This window comes from Austrofundulus limnaeus, unplaced genomic scaffold (assembly GCF_001266775.1).
Source record: "Austrofundulus limnaeus strain Quisiro unplaced genomic scaffold, Austrofundulus_limnaeus-1.0 Scaffold22, whole genome shotgun sequence".
Classification (NCBI taxonomy): domain Eukaryota; kingdom Metazoa; phylum Chordata; class Actinopteri; order Cyprinodontiformes; family Rivulidae; genus Austrofundulus; species Austrofundulus limnaeus.
In genome coordinates, this window is record NW_013952424.1 from 1,798,064 (window position 1) to 1,820,930 (window position 22,867).

Sequence of the window (22,867 nt, forward strand, 5' to 3'; positions counted from 1 at the left end):
TATTGAGTCTCAAGTGKTTTTTGTGTCTTTTAGTTGTCTTGTACTATATCTGTGCTTATTTGGTTCAAGTAGGGTCAATGACAGTACTAACAGAGCCCCCCTCTGCTTACTTTTTTTTTTTACATAAAGCAATTCAATTACCATGGTTCATAACAATGCTTTAGTGTACTTGTCCAGCCTCTCTCCATTCTGTCTAGCATTGACAATCAAATTTCTCCTCATCTCATATATTCTGCTCCTTTTTTTTAGTTTCATAGTTTATTCATGTGTTCTTCATATTGTTCAAAACTTATGTACAAGTGGCAGTTCAGCCCAAGTTTCAACAATCTGAGTCAGATTCACGTTAAATGTTTTCCAATTATTTATGAGAAAGCATACTTAGATTTAAATTAGCCTATTTTACTTTCAGAACCACAAATGTTTAATAAAAATCTAAGTATAATTAAAAATGGAACTACATGAAATAACAATCAAAAGAAACATACTTGATATTTTAATAAATGTTTGCCACTGCGATGTACTTATGTCTTAACAGGCTATTGGCATTTTTCCTACAGTGTTTAAAAGTCAATTTTCTACCTTTTTGGTTGTTTGGGGTTCTTTGTGTGTTTTAGCAACTGAGCCAGAGTTATTAGTGCTGAAAATTGTTTCACACAGTCGTGCTGACTTAAATTCTGAGGTGATTATTAAATTGGAAGTAAGGGTTAAAGGGTACTCATTTAGTACGGTCACTTGCTCAGTATGTTTCTCCAGAACCTGTTTTTAGATTTAACATGTTTTTTCCCCACTGAAAGTCAAAGAAATTCCTTTATTTATGCACTGGATGTGCAAATAAAAATCATAATACTAGCATGGCTGGTGTCATAGCCCAAAAAGTAAATGAGATTATTTTTTTAATTAATTTTTTGCTATATTGTGAACCTGCTAAGTGTCGAGTGGGTAATCATAACATTATGGTTGGTGTGTATGACTGTCACGTAGTAACAAAAGCTTTTGCTTATTGCAAATTATATTAAGATAAAAAAAGAAAACAGGATGAAGCTTCAGGGATAATGTGGTGACAGAAGGAAAGTCATAATGAGATGATTTAGAAGAAACATTTTATTGCTTTAGTTTATTAAGCCAAAACGAAATACTTTTAATACTCAAGCAAATTGAGCTTGCACTTTTCTTCTTAATATAAATGTGACCACTTGTAGATATTACTGATTATTGATATGAAAATAAAAGGGCTAGATTGTAACTTGCTACAGTTTTAAATTTTCTTCATATACTGTATATAGTTTTTAGACTTGACTCATGGTTGATTCTGTTGTCTGGTAATAAAATAAAGCTAATCGAGTCAGTGAGCTTTAACCTTTCTGTGTCATTTAAATGCAAATTTAAATAAATCAAGTTCACGGGATCTTCGTATCTCAGAAATAAAACCAGTGGCAAGGTGTTGTCACAAAAGATGTTTTTAAAAATTAATTTAACATGGTTTGAACAGTTTGTACAAAGTATCATGGATATGTAGATTTGATGCTGCATTCTGCTTTGTTACAATAAGTAAAAGAATAAAAAAAATCTGCTCACTTTTAAATTTAATTCAGAATCAGTCACCATAAGTTATTACACTAGTATAAATAGTATTCTGAAGTGCCAAAATTGAAAAGGAGGGGTAAAATACTGTATTTCAATTGAGTTCAGGTAACATAGTGCAATTTTTTTTGCGTAATTTGGAATATGTATTTATCACAAAAAATCATGAGAACAAAAAAAATATTTTGCACAGAGCATTTCTCCTGCTTGGCAGAACTTCTTTAAATATTAGGTTTTTGGAGTTTTATGACTACGATGGACAGTTGCCCATCTTTTGATTCACTTGCATGCAATTGGCAAGATGAGGCAGATAAGTAGCCACTGCTCCTTCCTTCACTACTGAGTAATAATTTTTGCAGCATATTCCTATTTTGTAGTTGAATAGCAAAGACTTGGCTTGTTCTTTTGTTTGTGAGTGCATGAGAGGACGATGTAGAAATAACTTCATTAGAATCCGACCTGCATGATCTGGTATTCAGTTGTGTATGCTCTGTTGTGCTATGCTTACTGTAGCAACAAGCAATACTGTTGTCTTAAACAGTGTTACTTACGTTAGAACAAATTATAGACTCATCTCTTTCTAGTATCAGAAGGATTTGTTTTGACAAAACGTCTCATTTCACAAAGTTCAGCACTGTTCTGGGGTAATTTCATTAGTATAGGGACATCTCTTCAGACAGTGCTGTAGTTAGAGGACCATCAGAGTGTCTCATCTCTGAATTAAATCCACAACATTGCACACAAGTTGTAGAGTGCAGCTTTCTTATTGAGGCAGCAAATGCTGTTTCAGCTGACATTTTTGTAATTATTTAATTAATGACACCATGTCTAGTGCATAGAAATTCACTGCGATCCAGTTCTATTGTGTTTGCTACTAGTTGAGCATGATTGAGGTAGCTAATTTTAAAAGTACTGTGAAAAGTTTTACTCTGAAAGTAGGCTTAGTTTTGCATCTGTTGTAGGATCAGTTCAGGTCACTTTAATAATGAGCTAAGAGAATATCTCTTGCTGTTCTGTTTGGTAAAAGGATTTGTATTGTAAACTGTAACCAGCGTGATTCTCAGTGGTCCTGCTTTGAGAAATCTCATCTTTCTTGTGCCGTATTTCCTCTCTCTGCCCCAGCGCTCTGAAGCCATTTAATGTTTATGCATGGACGTTTGAGTCATGTTGTTAGGCATACAATAGTAAACACCGACTGTTTGTCTAAGACTCCCAGAGCATTTGGTTATCAAAAAATCATGTCCTCATTGTCTGAAACACATGAACACGCCAGTGAATTTTTCCCAAAAGAGAGGTTAAACACAAACAACTCCACTCAATCAGCTGAATGCAACACAGGGGCCTGCTATTGTACACTCTCTCTCACATCAGAAAATACGACGTTCTCCTGAGTCATGATTTTGCTCTTGATGTTCCAGAAGTTGAAAATGCTTCCAGCAGTCGCATCCACACATTTGCAGCTCAGAGCCTGCAGCCCTGCGACACTGTACAATCCAGCATGCACCATGCCTCTGCAGTAGTCAAAGACGATTCCTGATCTTTAGCTGGTAATTTGAAATGAAGTGAATTCACCCCAAATAGAACAAAACTCCCCCCGAGGATAGTGAGTGCGAACTCTTGTGATTGGGTTACGGCTGAGACATAGCACTGAGTCTCTCCTCTATAACCTCACTGCAGCTGCATAATAACACTTTATGGGTGACGTGTGGCGAGTTTGTCTGGTTGGAGTAATTAAAAGTAGCTGATGTTGTCATTTTATCTGCAAAATGAGGCTGAATATAGCTTTGTAGTCAAATAATTAGTGGTTGTAATATTTTTCATTTAGTCATCAGTGTGGAGAAGCCTTGTGTTTTTGTTTAGTTAAAAGGGAAGCATGCTTATTGTCTGCTCCCTGAAGGCTCATGAAGATTGTTTTTGCCTGTGACTGTTCGTAAGTGTACATGTCTATCATGTTAGTAAAATATTTCATAAACCAGGGGATGGATTTTATTGAAACTCAAAGTAATCTTTAGTCGTACCTCTACAACTGATTACCTTTGGGAGTCAGTCTGAGTTTTGGACATGAATGCTATATTCTCAAATYTGCTGGTGATATCAAACTACATCACTTGTGCTACATTTAATAAACATTGAACTAAAACCCGAGTCATTCAAAACACGTACTCTGAGCATGACATGTCTTTATCACATGAGATTGTGCATGTTGGTATATTTAAGTGTTGACTAAAGCGGGTGCAACTCTCTCACTTAACATAWGATGATTAGTTTACAACATTGGCATGAAAAGTGTTGATGGATATGCAGTACATTAAGGAATGCTAGGTTTTTAACTCTTGAATAGCCTGAATTGCACTTAACCAGCAATGCACATTATTTCATAGTGAAAAATGATCTGTTTCAGTTAGTAATACTAACTAYTTGTCTGCCTTTTAAAAACCTTGTTTCTGCCACTTTCAAGCCTGTGCTCACTGTAGAGGCATGATTTCTAAAAGATGCAGTAGTGGTACCTTTTGTCTGCTTCTTCACTCCTTGTGTCTAATTGGCATACAGTGCTGACATTTACACTCTTTCCCCGCAGTGACATGGTTGCCTTTCCACAGCCTATTAGTGAGAAATCATTTCCCCTCTCCTCCTTAGCTTGTTCTTTACTTTTCTTTGTGGAAGCAGTTCTGTTGTCTTGTCCTTTTGTTGATCAGAATCCTAATGAAATGTTTGCATGAATAGATTGTGGAAGCAAAACCATTAACATTTAGTATTTGGCAGTTAAAGTGAGAAAAGTATTTAAACTAATCAATCATAGAGTGATCTCAAAAAGAAATGTGTTAAGTCCCCTGTTCAGACCAAGAAGGAATCATAGCTACTCCCTTCAAATCATTGCTACTGAATTGGTAGGGATGAAACAGGGATGAGGGATTTCCACTGGAAACATACATAAAATCAGCTCTGGTATTCCACATTTTGCTGACCCCACCTGAGGGWAAATAGGAACGAAGTAAGTGGATAAAAAGAGAGATAGAAATCCAATTAAGGTTATTAGTTTAGTCAAGGTCAATAACAAAAAAAAGACGATAGATTTGATGTCTTTAATCAATCAAAAATGTAACAAAACCACTTTCTTCAATGGAAGCACGGCCTTTGGGGTTTTCTGTTTATCAGTGAACTTCACTAGATTTATTTAAAAAATCTTAACTTAGCCACAAATATCAATGCATCTTAACTCCTCCTTTTGTCCTTGCTTGTCTTCACATCTATCTGCTCAGCTGTAAGCCACACCTGGCAGCTCCAAACAACTGTGGTGTCATTAAAAATGAATGAAATCCATTAAGAAGAAGAGTAAATGAGGAATTAATCTGAGGCCGTGTGCTCGTTTTTGAGGACTGTTTGTACGACAGATAATGATGGCGCTCAGAGAGGAGAGTGGCGGGGCCAGAGGTGGCGAGCACACTGGTGTTGTCATTCATAGCTTTATTCCTCCTGAGAGCTTGTAGTGTATTTTCCCACTGCATCGTTGTCCATTGTTGAATGATATTTTTAAACATACCCTGCACAATAGGCACCTATCACTCTGGGTACGGTATTTATTTTTCTGTTTACTTTAGAAGCAACAAAAAACAACCTTCTTTTGGTAATTTATATATTCAATATTTTCTTCATAAAGTAGCATTTTTCAGGATGTTTTTGTTTGTGGCTGTATGGCAACATCTGTTTGTGTGATATATGTTATATAGAATGCATCTGTTTAACATAAATTGTCTACTGTACTCATGCTGTTTGCATCTGCATTTAAATTTTTTTTGACATATTTTTGTTGTTTTTGTGAAAGGATTGTTCATGTTTTTGTGTAATGCAGCCATTCATTTTCAATATTTCACACTGAGTTCCATGTCTAGTTTGATACAAGACTGCAACATAGGGAAAAAAGGAACAAGCAACAACTTAAATGTGTCAGATTATGTATTGTTTAAAGTGTGGTCACATCCCGGACGAGCCCCCATTTGACGATGCCTACAGCTGCTTCCGCCTCTGGGGGCTTTGTGTATATAAATAAATAAAATTAAAAAATAGAAAAATATTTTGTCATAAATGTCTGGCATAACAATGGTAGCATTTTGGGGGAACTGTTCAGTGAATTCTTGAACTAACTTAAAGTGTTATTTACCGTAAGTTGATTGTTAAATTTCAGTATTTTTTTCATATTGCAATGTACATTGTAGGGTTAGAAAAAAATTGCAATGCCAGTTTTTTTTTCCAATATAGTGGGATCAGATGTGTCTAGTTACTAATCACCTTGTCTACCAGAAAAACAAAGCAAAACAAAACTCAGAGAAACTCGTAGTTTTGGGAAAGTCACAATAAATACATAGATAATGTCAAGTTTTTCAGACATATTCTTCTACAGCAGATATGTTTAACTGCAACTGTTTGAAAGTGCAAAGTGACTAATTTTCTCCCTCTCCCATTTATTTTTTTTGTTTCCATTTCCACTTTTCTTTCCTCGGAATCCTCCTCCCGCTGACCTTTCTCCCCAATTTCTCCACCATGGCACCTCCATCTGTATTCAGGAGAAGAACAAGGACAAAGATAAACGATTCCGTCCTCTTTATGACATCCCCTACATGTTTGAGGCCCGTGAGTTCCTGAGGAAGAAGCTCATTGGTAAAAAGGTAAGAACCACTCAAAGACTTRCAAAGTCTTTGTTCTGCCCTGTGTGTATCTCAGTATGTGAATCAGCATGATTTCCTCTAATCACCTTCCTTGAATTAAGGAATAATTCTGCGTGGAAATGTTTAAACACTCCATACACTTCACCCTGTTTCCACTGATAGACAATTGCATTTTGTAGCTGGATATCCATTTCCCTCTGTGTCTCAGTGTGAATACTAACTACTCAATCGAGGTACCCTAGGGCTTGATGTTGGCCTGGATGCACCTTTAAACAAGCAGTGTTGATTTCCCCCTCTTGTGTCTATTGATCTACTGGGTTTGTACACCTGGGGGGCTTCTATGATTTACTCTCATCTGACCCAACGAAGCCCAGCACAGAGTTAAACAGTGCTGAAGACGCACAGCACGACTTCAAGATCGCATCTTATTTTCTTTTGAATTTGAATAGAGCAACTGATGAATGCAAGTTGATGAATTTAATTGTATTGTGCTGGAGGGAAAAAAACCTAAATTGATCCAAAATAGGTTAAAATGTTGGGGAAAACCATTTACATCTGTAGCAAAGAAATGCTGATTTGTTTTGAACCAACTTCTCTGGAAGTGGGAAGAGTTTCAGTACACAATAGGTTGAGTTTAGACAATCTCTTTAGTGTGTTTTTTTTGCAGCTTCCAGTCACAGTAACACCATGGACTCCACAGCCTCAGTTAAATGTTTGTTTTTGAAATCTGCCAGTTTCAGAGGGGTCACATTATAATGGGACCATAATGGAATAAGTTGCACAAATTTACATAGAAATGCAGTTACAAGTGCAGATGATGGAAAAGTGCCAAAACAATATATTTAAGATCACACTAACAAAAACAACCTCATTTATTCAGTTCAGTTTTGCAAGTAAGATTTTGTGGTTCAAAGTTGAATACATCAATTTTTAACTCCTTCTGCTGGTCTGAGAACATAGCAAACTGGTGTTCTTATAACTGAAGTCCATAACACATTTTATAGTAGATGCAGCAAACATTTCACAAATACACTTTCATAACTGTACAATTGGGTAAAAACAAACACAAAAATGCACCACAGCCTGTTAAACCAAAACACTCACCCACTCAAAGTCAAAAAGCCAACAGAGTTCCTTCAGGCGCTCTGAATGGGAGTGAGATTCAAATTCCTGTCCCAGTCTCTTATCACAGTAATTTTAATCATCCTCATTAATGTTTTCTTAATGACAGAAAATTCAGCCCTAAGCTGGCTTTCGATACGTCATGCGGAAGTAATGATTGTGCTGTATGTCTGTGATGTTTGTGTTTGGACATAATGAGTGCGTGTGGAATGGGGAATAGAGACATTGTAGCCTTGCTTAGGTGTGAAAGGACTTGCCAATAATCTGACAACGTGTTTGTAAGCCTCACGCCATAGCATCTAATGAGGGTTAAATACTTGTTAGTTGCATTTTACATCCATTTTTAAACATAAAGACTTGTATGTGCATGGTGTGTGAACTTGCATATAAATGTCACAACATGCAGCTGATCATGCATTCTCTATATAGTCATTGGTTCAAAGATCTGCAGGTGTAGTAGCAGCTGAATACGTCATCAATTTCATATTTTCATGCATATGCTGTGGGATTTAACACTTTCACCTTCATGCCTTACCTTCAGAAGAAACGGGTTGATCTCTCAGTATTTCTTGCTTTGCCTTAATGCTGTTTCAAATGTGAACTCTGGTAAATTGTTCCTGTGTTGTATGTAAGCCTCAGGCAAATCACTGTTCTGTTTATTGAAGAGGAAGTGCATGATTGTGTTTGCATCGAAGGGATTATTTTTTTTTTTCAAATGTGTTTGCTGAGCCTGTTTTCACCAGGGTGAGTTAGTGGCACTCTTTGCATTTTAAATTAAATTTTATTTTGAACAATCTAAAATTTATGTAGTTTTCATTCAGATTTGGTCCTATTGTAAGATGTGGATGTAAATCAAATGGACTCTTTTAATTATTATATTTTTAAGCCTTTTTTCCCCCAAAACACATTTCAAACCAAAGATAAATTGTCATACGTTTAGAGCAGCACACAGTTTTTCTCTCAAAATCCAATCATATTTTGTCATTAAGCATTGCACAAAATTTTCAAACACAAAAAAGTTTTTAAAATTCATACCAATAATGGGTTTAATCATATAAAGTACAAAAAAAACTTTTATAGGTCAAAAGTTCAACTTTTGTGTTGGGGAAAAAATACTTTTGGAATGGTGTTGATTGTCTTACATATTTAATATTCCACTCAGCAGATGGTTCCATTTTGCGCCTCCATGTAACGAGCGAATAAACTATTTCTGTCTCCTCTTATGTGTCAAACGGCAAATATTTTAGGAGACAGTGCGACCAAATATCAGAACGAGGAGCTTCTAAGTCCAAGTAGGGGATTATTATTTTATGTGATTGTTGTGTTCAAAGCACAAAACTTTTAAAACTCCTTTTATTTTTGGACACAACATTTATATTTTTTAGATAAAGCAATTAATGATTTGCACAGTGCAGTCTAGAAGGAAAAATACTAAATGTGTCAAATGTTTTTGATCCACTGCTATTACTGGGGAAAATAATGACCGTTTGAGATCCTGTGCTGGTGTCATCGTTTTAACTGGATAAAGTTCTTTAGTTTTAATGTATCTCTAATAAGTCAGAAATCCATTTTGCAGTATGACACAGACATCTAAAGTCCCTACATCTTCTACACAGAGCAGTGCATATAAAATATGTGGTGCTTCTCATTTAGTTAATATTGACCCTTGATCTTTTAAATGTGTGCTTAATGGCTCTGAAAAAGTTAGGTCGAAGTGGAAAATCCCGCCCTGTTTCCAGCCGCACCGCTTGCTCCCTTCTCACGCTGCAAAATCAATAGCGGAAGAGCTCTGCAAAGTTGCTCCGCTCCCATTTCTTTATTGTTGCCAAGATACAGGGCTAGAACTCAGAAGTAAATCTTCTGTCGCCATGTATCATTTTTGAAAATAATTACAGAAGCCTAAAAAAGCAGCAGGCTTTAGCTGCCTTGGCAACAAGACTGGTTTTAGTTGGGGAAAATGATAACATGCTCTGTATTGGTGAATGTTTGTGAGTTCAGTATTTAACACCCAATTTTTTTAAATAATCTGTACTACCTTGACCTAGTTAGGCTGTCAAATTGAATGCAGGTATACACTCTAGTGTACAGATGCATTTTGCACTTCAGCAAGGATAAAAGTTTAGTCGACCCACTTAACTGTACTGTCATTTTGAGTCAGAGCCATAAGCTCCGTGGAGACAGATTTAGAGCAGTAAGCATTAGTGAATCAGTTATTTATATTTAGGATGGCTTCCCTTGTTTTTTTCATATAGGATGATAACAAAGGTCTCACCTTGTCTGCGTTCCTTCATAGATTTACTGTTATGTGAATGGACCTGTTTTAGCAACAGTGATTGTCCTATTTAGTCGTAAGTTTGATCTAATCTTTTACAAAACTGAAACTGCCATCCTAAGAAATTTGTTGGGTGTGGTGCCCATTTCAGATTCATAATGATGGGGATGCCCAGGAACATGGTAGAGTCTACCTCCTTTACAACATTGCTATGAAAGATGAGGAGTATGTGCAGTTTTTTTGGAAATCACTGATTGTTTTTTTGTGTTTAATTTCAGGTTATGTTTTGTACACCTCACTATCAGCTCTAAAATGCAGTTTCTGTATGCCGTTTCATCAACCTTATAGTGACAAGGCCCAGGATGCTGTCGTCGTCATATTTTATACACTTTACAGAGGAGTTTGTAGAAAGAAGGTCATTGGTGAACAGAGTGAATGGTACACATCCCTGTGGTGCCTCCATGTTGGTTGTGATGGGGGTTAGTAAGTACCACACCTCATTTGTTGAGGACCGCATTAGCAGACCAGTTTCTCCACAACAATCTCATACTGGATGTGCATATTATAGGTAGAACAACACAATGTCCTCTGCTCCAGTATTTCTCAAAGGTCCGTTCATCCGTTTTCTTCCGCTCCGGGGTCGGTCGCAGGGGCAGCAGCCTAAGCAAAGAGACCCAGACTTTCCTCTCCCCGGCCACTTGGACCAGCTTGTCCGGGGGAATCCCAAGGTGTTCCCAGGCCAGCTGAGAAACATAGTCCCTCCAGCATGTCCTGGGTCTTCCTCTGGGCCTCCTCCCAATGGAACATGTCCGGAACACCTCACCAGGGAGGCGTCCAGGAGGCATCCTAACCAGATGCCCGAGCCACCTAAACTGGCTCCTCTCGACGTGGAGGAGCAGCGGCTCTACTGAGTTCCTCCCAGATGACTGAGTGAGCCCAGACACCCTGCGGAGGAAACTCATTTCGGTCACTTGTATCTGCGATCTCATTCTTGCGGTCACTTCCCAAAGCTTGTGACCATAGATTTCTCAAAGTTGTCAGCTCTTTTACCTGCTTCCTGTTGTTGTAAGGATCATAGTAAGGATCCATTAGTTGCCTTCAAACCCATAAACATGGCTAGATAAAAACCACCAATTTCTTCCAAAGGACATAGCCTGTATAAAAATCCCACCACCAAACAAACTAAACAGAAAAAAAAATCACTGCTTCCTGTTCTTGTGGGCAGCTCAAACAAAAGTATTAAATTCAGTGAACAGTATGAATCAGTATGAAACAGCTCCTGTTGGCACAATTACCTCCCACCGGCAAACCTCAGGCTTTTGGACTTTTTGATCTTTTCTAAATCACATCTAGCATTTATATTCAAAAGACTTCATTTTTGTTTTGTTTTGGGGCTTTTTTGTCTAAAGAATTTTATATTTAATAGCTCTCAGAGGAAGAAAAGGAATTGATGCAATACCTGAAATAACCTTTTGACAAAACTTCACAGCTACTCGAGTAACTAAATATCTTTGATCAGATTCATTTTGACATAACTTAAATATATTTTTTGATTTTTATTACCAAAGCTATGAGACATGAAATTTTATGATCACTTTGGATCAGTGAAATAATATGTACAAGTACATTTTTAAGATGTTTGGTATTTTCAGGAGCACTTTGAGTAACTTATCTTGATATTCAAAAACCTCTTTGGTATTATCCTTTTTACAAGAAGGAAAAAAAAGTGCAGGGAAACTTCCCCTTTTCTTTTTTCTCCCTGTCACTCTATGTTTGTCTGTCTCAGGCTTTCTCATATACATCCCCAGCCCCGTTGAAATGGCAGAGCTTGCATGGTGACATAATCCCAAAAAGCTTGATTTGGCTAACTTTATAAGTAGTGCTTCTTGTGCGCTTGGGTCTCAGCTTCATCAGAGAAAAGTCAAATGGAAATGTTGCATTAAGCCCTTTATCAGGGTTGAGCACATTCGGATAATCCTGCATGCTCAAAGTGGCTCCTGTTATGCAGCTGCTTGTGTAGCACTGTTAGCCGTGGAGTTTTTGCCTCTTATTGGTGAGCGTGAATGTCTTGTGTGCAATGTGGTATTCGATATGGTTTATGCGTTTGAGGGTTGGAGATTTTTTTTATTTATTTTTTTGCTGAGAGCTTGGGTTTTGTGTTCAAGCAGATTCAAAGCAGGTAGACCCGAGCGTCATCATGTTTGCATCAGGTTTCAGCTTTTAGTCCTCCCTCTTGTTCTCTGGACATTTCACAGTCTCAGAACAATTTTCCTCATTTCTGAGGTACACAGCTTTGATCACAACCTTGTGACACACAAACAACTTAAACAGGACTTCATTTCTCTTTTATGTGTCTCATTAACCTGTTCAGACCTGATGCAACAAGCACAAGTAGCACACGAGTTCCTAAGTTTAGAAGGTGCCTCAGGTTTGAATTGGTTAAGGTTTAAAGATGGCACAAGACCTTTGAGGTTCAGATTTATGTTGGGTTTTTCTAATTAGGGAATCATGAGAGTCATGCATACCTTGTACTCATTTATTTCCTGCAGTAGCTCTCTCATATTTCCTGAACAAAATTAAATGTAATTTCCTTACAAATGTGTCTCCACAAAWTTTTTTTAACATTTCAAAATGACTATTTGTTGGAAAGAAATAAGAGAAATAAACTGTAGGAGCTAGGTTTAATCGAGGATGCACGAGATAGTTGCTTTTTTTAGCTGCAGCAAACCTTAACCTCCCACACATTTAAGGGTACGCAGCCTTTCACTGTGTTCCTGTCTGGAAAACTGCTCATGCTGTGCCCATGCTGGGCTATGATTACTCTTAATCACGACATGGCACATGTACCCGTTTATATCATAGCTTTGCTCAAGTTGTGTGCCTTGTTGAAAGGACCATTTCAAATTGAACTGGTTTTAGGATGTGAACGGATGAATTTAGGCATCACCCTCACGTTTTGTGCTGTAGGATTATGTACATTTATTAAAAAAAACATAAATTATATAATATTTACAGGGACTTAAAAGGTCCTCTTGTCTTCCCTTACAAATCATCGAACTCAAATACAATCTTCAGACTGATAACAGAAAGTGCTTGCACTTAGACAAACATGTCAGAGACATGATTTCTTTGGCAGAGTTAACCAGATATTCCCATGCTTCATGTCCTCTTGGCAGAACAAACACATTTAGTCTCACACTTCTCATGCTGTTCTTATCACTCCCCCACTTTCTGATCCATCCGCCTTCCCCTCTCTGTTTTGCTTTCCTCTGTGGGGGTTCTTATAGATGGATTTGCCTTATTGAAAGATTTGTTAGATAGCCTGTGGAAAATAGGCTTCCTTCTAATCTAACACTGCTGGTCAAAGTTTATAATCTGTCATCACCTCACCTAATGGGGTTTGAGTCATCTTCTCAGATCTTTTTCTTTTGTGTTTTTCATTTTTCTGTTATTTCATCTTATCCTAACTATATTATCTACCCCATTTTATATTGCTTTTCTGTATTCTTAATATCAGTTTTCAATATGCCATGCATATGTGAATAAACTTGTTGGTCCTCTTACAGCTCACTGAAAAAGTGCTTCATTTATTTGAAAAATGACTAAATTAAAAACTATTTTTACTAAACTATATTTGCATGTCTTAGCATGTGAAAGAGTAAACAAAAATGTGAAAGATTTTGTTATATTACAAAAACTTATAAAATAGTGTGGCTAGATTTGATGTACCCTCCAAATGACTATTAATAGACATCTATTTTTTCTGGGGTATCCTAAGGTGTCCCCAGGCCCGAGTGAATGTATAATCCTTCCTGTGAGTTCTGGCTCTCCCCTGTGGTCTTTTTTTAACCAATTAGACGTGTCCAAAAAGGTTTCCTAGGTAGTTGTGCAAAGACTGTGTAAATGCAAGTCCAGGTTGATCGATTGTGTGGTTAGTTGGGAAAAAAAGCTAAGGAAATGATCTCACATAATTCAAGCTGAACCCTGGCATCAATGTCACTGTTGGACCACACCAGTCACATTTTGATTCATAATGGGCTCCACTATTAACAGAAAAACACAAAAGATAAGACACAAATTCACCGAAATGCAAAAATCAAAGTTCCTGTTAGAAGTTCCTGGGACTGATAAGACACAACTGGAGCTTTTTGGCTTGTGAAACCAAGATAATTTTTGGATTATTATGGAATGGTACTGATTTATCAGCATCTGTACTTTATTGTTAAATAAAACATTCAGATAATAATTCCAAAGTATAGTTGTGAACCAATATCACCTCAGGAGCTCCCCATTAGACTAACTTTTACTTTCTTCCCCCAAAGTCCTGGAAATAACCCTCTCAAACATCACTGATGATGATCCAGTTCCTTAGCTGCACTTTAAAATAACAAGGGCCAAACCGGGAAGATGCTGCTGCAGGAGCTTAGTGTGAAGAAAATCCACTGCATATTACCTCACGCCCCTTTAACATCCTTGCTGGGAGGAGCTTAGAGTTGAGGCAGAAATGTGAGTGAGAGAAGCAAGGCATGTTAGCATAATGAAAAGCACCCCTGGTGTCTTTTTAATTTCCYTCCTCCTCTGAAAATGCAGATGGCTTTTAGTGCTGAACACTACTCTACAACCTTCTGCTCCTCTTCCTCAACTCACAATGTCCTCATCCTGTCCACCTAATGACAGGCTGCCGTCGCTCTTTTATGTCCTCGTAATAGGCCTGTCCGTGCCGGCACTATGATGCAGAGCCAAATTCCACATTTCCTCCCCCCCGCCCCCACTCACCCATCACACTTGTCCGACACCGTCTTCGTGCCGTTCTTAAACAGTCAATTTTGCGCACCGGTGCGGCTGCATCCCCGCCATTAGCCGTGTCTGCATGTGTCTGGCCCACAAAGCAGGCTTTCCCTGCCACATGCCTGTGGAGACGTGCACGTGCACACACACGGCTGAGTGACAACATTGTTCCTTCAGGGTGAGTGGGTTGCGGTCTATCCCTCGGGAGCTGTGTCGAACGCACTGTGGAGGGTCATTTGGGTTTTATCACTGCTCTTTGTGTGTGTATTGTCCCAAACGCCCACAGTGTGTTAATACAGCTCCTCTGGGGAGTTCTACACTGCTGCCTGATGTGATTCACACTGACTGGGGGTGACCTTGAGAACTGGGACAAACAAAGGGACCCACATTCAGAAACAAAACTCTCCCAACACTTGTTATTACGGTAATCAGTGATGCCTTTACTCGCCCTCGATCGTCTTTGTGTATTTATTTTTGACCTCTGGCTTTTCTCCCCTCTTCAGGTCAATGTGACAGTGGACTACATCAGAGCAGCAACTGGTCCAGGAGAAGGCACGCCTGCCTTTGCAGAGCGCACCTGTGCCACAGTTACAATTGGCGGAATGTAAGTAAATGCTGTGATCTGTGTGCTTTGTTTTCATTCTGTTCTAAGCCAGAGCTTTCATCCGTCTCCTACCTTTCAGTGGAAATTTACTGCAAATAGACAACCATTATTGACAGATCATACAATATGCTGTCAAAGACTTGTTTAACTACTCCATGCAGCACAAAGTCGATTCCATTTGATGTAGGACAATCATTTCTAAATGACTAGAATATGTAGTCTTACAAATCAGAGTAACCTGAAACTTCTGCTATGTGTTGAAAAGGGTCACCTCAGGGCAAGCAATTATTTTTTATCTGCTAACGCTTCTTTGAAGGAATGTGGTTTATCAGTTTCAGACATTTTTTTACACACAATCACAGACATAAATGCTTTTCAGAAGCTCAAATTTAATCAGAACTTGAAAAGTAGAGTTTAATACTGCACAACTTCAAAATTAAGCCTCAGAAGTCCATTTTTACTTAAAAAGGGAATAAAAAAATCAGCTAAAAAAAGCAATTTTTTTTCCTTTCCTGTAGCAGTGTCTTCATTTGTGCAGCGTCACATACATAAATGAAGACACAGATCCCTCTGTATCATCACACCAACTGTCACAAATTATAGTCCTTCTGCACACAGGTCAGAATCTGGGCTTGTAAACATCCAATTACAACTCTGCATTASTTGGACGACATCAGCTACTCGGCAGCTCAGAACAGTTGGTGTAACCCCTCATGAATGCTGTAGGCAGGGGCTGAGGCATCAGAAACATGGATGCTTTGACCCTGTAGGACTGTATTAGTCATAATGTCCCTCTTTCTTGTTGAAGACTTGTCACTGAAATGCATGTTTATTTTATTTTATTTTATTTATTTATTTATTTTTGAAGAAATGTACTCTGGTTGATATGAAAAGTTTCAGCCAGAGTTTGTCAGGAAAAACAAAACAAACAAAAAAATGGAACACAGTGCTCAAACTATCATTAAGTCACATAAACATCAGCAAAGACACTGATTTGATTTGTTTTAGCTTGCCTTTATAAAAGGAAGTACGATTAAACTGTGTTGTCTATCACTTTTCTCCAATATTTCTGTTTATAGTAACATAGCTGAAGCTCTGGTCAGTAAAGGCCTTGCCACAGTCATCAGATACAGACAGGACGACGACCAGCGGTCTTCCCACTACGATGAGCTGCTTGCTGCAGAAGCACGGTGAGGAACACACATTCTTTTACCTTTTTACCCAAACAACTCACTAATTTAGATCTTTTAAACAACAGTTTATTCTCATAAAGTCACTTTTATTAATTCATAAAACATAGGCATGTGAACGATCTAAAGCACACACTACACTCATTCTTTCAGTGAACTTGACAAACTTGTCTTGTGGGAAATAGAGGAGACTCAAATGACCTTAAGGGATATTTTCCTTTCACATATGTGAGGATACTTGTAATATTTTAAAATGTATTTTGGAAGGGCCACTATCATTAGTCACAGCCTATAAGTCTGTGTGCTTTATTTCCTGAGGAAACATGTTACTGCTCTTAAATATTTACTCATGCATGTATAGGTGCACTCCTCCTCCAGTTTCTTTCTTTTTTTATATATATGCCTGGGCACACATACACTGTTCCAGGCACCAGACTTTAAATCTGAGGCTCTCTTTACTCAGGCCCTATGAATATAATTATGTGGAGGTGCAGTGGAAAGATTTAGTACAAGCTTTATTACTCTGCCATAGATTAAGATCTGCTTGCTGTAGGTAGAGCAGATGCAGCTGCAACCTTTTTTATAGAATTAACCCTTTCTTTCGTGCAGTGTCACTGGCCACCTGCCCTCTTTTATTTCTCCTACCAACTCCTGCTATCCCTCCATTGTTGTTCATCCTGTCCTTAATTCTGCACCTTTGCAGTTTTCAGATTTGTCCTTCATTGGCCTTGCTCTTCTCGGTCTTCTTTTTTCTAATTTCTTTTTCTTTCTTCGCTCTTTTTACTGCTCTCTCTCTCTCTCTCTCTCTTTGTCCCCTGTGAGGTCCTATAAGTGATGAGAGGTTTCTCTTCATAGCCTTAGTTGTATTTTTAGTTCCAATTGCACAAAGCCAGTGGCCCACAGCCTTTAAGAGGCCTTCTACCTATTAAATGCACATCTTTACAGTATATTTTTGCATAAGTGCACATGCTCTATCTTAAAGGCACTGGTTACCATACCCATGACCCACGAATGGCTTGATGACACTCCWCAGCAAAGACTTCAGGTCATCTTCATCATATTTAGCCCCTTTAGGCTTTTTAAAACGACACACATCAGCAGGAGTCATCATTGCTGAAGACCCTTTTCTTCCTCAGAAGACGAATCTTGTCTGTCAAGCTATTGCCATAACTTTCCTTCAGTTACGATTCCTCCACCATCAGCTGATGTTTTTTCACTGGAAAAGATTAAGGTTACTGTATCACCAAAGTGCTTGCCACAGAGCTACAATGATAATTTTGTGAAAAAGAAAATCAACTTCACAAATCCGTTTTTTAAATTGCAAACCTTTTTCCTCCAGTTCTGATAACCCTTTTTTCAGGTTCAGTAAACATTCAGCCTAGTGCTTCTAGGTATGCGTTATTACAGAGATATTTCTGCTTTATGGATATGTTTCTTTAATGTAAGACTGTTTGTTTAAATGTAGGGCCATCAAGAATGGGAAAGGGCTGCACAGCAAAAAGGAGGTTCCTATTCACAGAGTTGCTGATATCTCTGGGGTATGTAATGCTTTTTTTTCCCGTTACTTTACACACAAGGATGAGAAATATGTACATAATGGGATAAATATTCATGTCTGTAAGTYGACGACTATTTGTGCAAATGAGTTCATCTTTTTAAACAACATAGCTCTTAAAAAGYGTTAGTCTTTTGAAGATTACTGGACAATCTGTAATTATTGACTCATTCTTTAGTAGCCTCTAAAAATAAACAGCAATAATAAAAGTATCAGTGGTGCTTGGTCTTAGCTTGTTTACGTGTGCTCAGGGGCTTGATTGAGGCATCATTTGGCTAATGAAGCCTGATTGGGAGTTCTCATTGCATGAACATTAGTGTGGGAAAACCATAAAACCTTGCATTAAAGGGTGATTGGTAGAGTTTATTTTTTCATTTCTTTTTTAAAGCATTTGGTTTTTGTATGCACAACTTTGGAAGCTGCTTTTTAAAATGTATCACAATGTAGCTGGTTTTGTGTTTACCTTTTTACCATTTCTATTCAGCCGTGCCTATTTATATACTCAATGCACAACATAATCATTTAATAACATTTTACCCAAAGAAGTATCAAGGTAAATCTTGTCAGTTCCAAAAATTTAAGTTTAATGATCTAGTAGGGGTGATTATATCAACATTTATAAATTCAGTTTGTAATAATGGTGTCTAGGACTAGAAAAGGGTACTATCTTTTTAATTTAAGATTTACAAAGAGAGCTGCATTGACTCTCAAAACATTTACAGTCAAGCTGTTAGAAATGTCACCACCAAGGTGAATTTGTCTGTTTTAATCACTCCATACCAGTACTTTGGAACATTATCTGAATCTTACCAGTGTCTAAACAGAATCAGTATCTCCTCTGCTGATCTGTTAGTCATTGTTGATTTGATCAATAGTCAGTCTGAATTACTCTTTTTCAGAAATTTCAACACATTGTCTCTGTCACTCACTTGTAGTACTCGTACACTTCAGAGGACTTTAGGTTAAATGATTCATGCCTCTGACTTTTTGTGGTTAATGCCTTCACCAGATTTGCTAGTTGTGTATGTTTTGTAAATCCCACCTTAGTGTGATCATAGGTTTGAGCAGACCTACTTTCAGATTGGTAACTTTTTTTGCAAAGCTCCTCCAGTGTAAGGGTTAAACCTCTTTATCACCAAGTGACTTTAGTCTGGTTAACAAGTCTGACGTCACTTTGCATAATCTTTCCCAGATCCTTTTAATTAATTAATTAATTTTTTACATATTGTCATCTCTGTAACTTTACTATRTCATATTGCATGAGCAGCGCAGATGTATGATTAAAGCTGGTAAATATAATTATGACAGGGAATTGTTGTGCTGACAGAGCAGCATTTATATTTCATTAGGGGTTTAAAGATATTTCATATCTATAAACCTCCACCAAACTTAATTGGCAAAACGGGCCACATTCGATGTGCAGCAGCAACTTGGGATTAGTTATGACGGCTTGTGGGGATGCACTCCATAATTAATGTATTTTATTATAGTGGGAAAAGAGGCATATCTTCTGCGTCCTATCTCTAATAAGGAAAAAACTTCAAAGCTCTTTAAAAAATGTATCATTTAACTAGCGAAAGCAGAGATGACCTATACTTTATGACATTATGGTCTGCCATTTGTTTGCGTGGCATGCTTTAAAACAGTGTTTCTCAAACCCCTTGTGAATACCACCCCAGAAAATACAAATTTCTGCAAGTATTACTGTTATGACAGACATCGGAAACAAGTAGTACAAGGTTAGATTTTAAGCTCATGTTAAAATGTTTCAAACAAATCAAGTWTCTGGCATAAATAAGTCAACTGGCCCATCTACTTGAACTTGAGCAACTAACTCTAACCTACAAAAACAAACCTGTTTCATTGGCTGTGTCCAAAACGGTGGGCCGGGTCCTCCGAAGGCCGAATTTGTTGGCCGCATACGTCACAGCGCYRCRAMGAAGGACRTCCAAAACCTAAGACTCCTCCGATGYGGSCGACAAATGCGTCCTTCCTTAGGCCCGAATCGAAGGACTTGTCTGATGGATCTTTCCCGGCCCACCATATCCCATAATGCATTGTGACCTGACTGGAGTTTTTTTTTATGCTAGTAATGGCGGACGAAGTGAGAGAAAAGATGTTTTTAATAAAGAAATGGCAATATAAAAAGTTAAAAAAAATTAGCGGTTGTAATACTAATACTTTTATCATTTGTATAGACATGTTTTTAAATATTATTTTTGTCATTAAAAATGCGTAATAAACATGCACCTACAGTGGGTCAATTAGTTCTTCAGATGTTACCTTAAGTTAATTTTTATTGTTTTGCGATATTAATAACGCTAATATATTGATATTTTTTAAATTTTGATCTATTTTTGCTTCTGTTTAGCGTCGTCATGATTGCTAGGTGACATGACGTATGCCGGGGTAAGGACGGGAGGCTAGACTGTCCAAATTCACAGCCTCTTTTTTTCCGGTCTTCCCRGTCTACCAAGGACCCGGCCCACCTCGACCGGGTAGGCTGGGTCCTCCGGAGGACCCGGCCCACCGTTTTGGACACAGCCTTTATCTTAACCACACTTCCACAAACCCACTTGACTAAGAAACACACTTAAGCCTGATCATCATTTTATTTATTTATTAACTTTTATTTAACCAGGCAAATCCCATTGCGATCACAAATCACTTTTAAAAATGAGACCTGGGCTTGGAGGCAACCTATTGCACATGTTTTTGGTCATTGGCTGTACCTTCCTTGGCGAAGGGTGTCCATAGTGGTGATGTACAAAAGGTGGGGGGGGGGACTCTATCTTGACCACCAGTGGTACCATTAAGCAGCTACACAGCTGTCCTGTATATTTTCCCAGTCTTCAATAGGACATGTTTGATTTGTATCAATGTATGTGTTTAAATGCTCCAGTTGTTTGGCTTGGCTGATCTGAGTATTCTAGTAAAATGATCAAAATAGCAACATTGCGAACCAATTCTAACACATTTCCCTTTTCCCTCTCCTCCCCCCTGTGTCATACACACCTACACAGCACTGTGCAGTCACACCCATCTCCATTTGGAAATGCACACTTCCATACGTCAGCATCCTTTTTGGTAAAGGTTTGTTGAAGGGGGATTATGCACAATGAGTGGGATGCAGTCACAAATAGAGCAGAGATAGGTTTATAAACGTATACTGGTGCAGATGTACAGAGGTGGTGGGAGGAGAGTGGATAAAGCACTTGATTCACCTCGTGCCTCTAAAGGTTGCATAATGAGGTCCTCTTCTTTTCACATGTCTCTCCCTTTATTTGAACCAAGTTGGACTGCACAGCCCACACACACTGCAGGTGCTGTAAATGTTTGTGTGAACAAGAGTGTCATCTCCCACTCGAGGGGTTATTTTGGAATCTGGTGGGTGGAGTTCAGSTGGTGCATCTTAAGGCTAAAGCATATACCCTTTATGAACAGATGTAGTTTAGCCCCACTAATGACATGTTGTAAACTGTTTCTTAGCTTTGGTCTGTGATGTAACAAAAAAAAACAAATTATTGATCACTTTCAGCCTTGAAATATGATTAAACACAACGGATTTCCAAGAACAAACAATACTCGTGTGTTTGCACTGACTTTTCTCTGTCTGAGCCTTTGTTCCTCCTCCCTGTGTCCACGCTGCCTCACACAAACACAACACTGTTTCATGACTCACTGGTCTGTTGAGCCTACATGCTCATGGCTGGAGTAGGCACATATTAAATTATTTTTTATCGTTTATGAATCTTCCCCTGCCACTGCAGCACTAGCGCTGACTGAATACACATGATTTAGCTCTGCTTGTAATTTTGGCCCGAGTACACCAATAAGCTAGTGACTCACCTTTGCAGACAGAGATGGAAGCAAGAAGGAGGAGGGAATTTATTTTTGATTGCATGGAGTCCAGATGTGTCACTAAGAAGTGRGGAGGACTTCATTAAGCCCTGCTAAGATATGAAGATGTCTGGGGAGAAAACACGCTGATTTCTGCCATCATTAAACTCTTCTGCCTTATTTTGTTCTAGTGTATGCATTTTGTCACTCTTAAACTCATAATAAACCAAAGCAGATATTGGGAAAACTTTCTTTAAACAAGATTAAAGCAATGTGTCCATGACATTTTTAATATAATGCAGTTATGGTAAGATAACAGCATAACATAATAAAATGCTTTCATCAATCTGTCTTTCTCTTTCTCTGTTCATTAGGAGACACAGAAAGCCAAGCAGTTCCTGCCTTTTCTGCAGAGAGCTGGCCGTTCAGAAGCTGTTGTAGAATATGTCTTCAGCGGCTCACGACTCAAGTTGTACATGCCCAAAGAAACCTGTCTCATCACATTCCTGCTTGCTGGTGGGTTTAGTTTATCTGTCTAATGTCAGCATCCTTTTAACTCAGTGTCATCTAATTGTGTATTTCTTGTTCTGTGTTGACTTTTGTTTCTTCAGGGCTAACACTAATTCAAAAACGTTTGTTCTGTTATTGAAAGATGTGCATTTATATAATGTAGCGGAGCAGCAAAGTCCTCAGACCTATCACCAAGTAGGCAAAGAGGACAGTTGGTTTTATATGCAAACTGAAGTCTGTTTTGTTTCCCATTCTGTAAGAAAAAAAAGTCCTGAGTTCTTCTCTCTGTTTTTATTGTTAAAAACTGTTTAAGTTCAGTCAAAGAGGGGTTTAAAACTCAAGTGAAWAAGTAGTTATTGACTGAACTTTAATTTTTTTATAAAACTCAAATGCAAACTTTTTTTGTTGTCCCAGCCCTTTTTACCTTCTCTTCAATACTGAGAAGGTCAAACTGTGAAAACTTGATGTTCTCAGAATATCAAGTCGTACCTTTTGGCATTCAGCAACAGTCAGTTTATTTCCCCTGCCGCATTTTGTTATTGCTCGTCTTTTCCCTCATAAGCAGCAACACAGAAGACATGTCACATACTAAAAACAAAGTTGAGCTGCAACCACAAGTTAACTTTGCGATTTAGCCAAAAGCAAGACACCTCACAATGGATTACATTTCATTTATTTTGATGTTTCCATCAAAATTCACTGCTAACATTGAGGATCGTGTGGAATCAGGATCTTGGCCAA

General features: G+C 38.1%; 1 protein-coding gene across 1 annotated transcript in view; it reads left to right on the forward strand.

The window, feature by feature from the left end:
- snd1 (staphylococcal nuclease and tudor domain containing 1) overlaps positions 1-22,867 on the forward strand; it is a 173,169-nt gene that overhangs the window by 25,776 nt on the left and 124,526 nt on the right. The window contains exons 11-15 of the mRNA XM_014004184.1: positions 6,144-6,245; positions 14,931-15,031; positions 16,111-16,221; positions 17,687-17,759; positions 21,991-22,132. Coding sequence (XP_013859638.1) covers positions 6,144-6,245; positions 14,931-15,031; positions 16,111-16,221; positions 17,687-17,759; positions 21,991-22,132 — 529 coding nt within the window. The remainder of the gene's footprint in view (positions 1-6,143; positions 6,246-14,930; positions 15,032-16,110; positions 16,222-17,686; positions 17,760-21,990; positions 22,133-22,867) is intronic.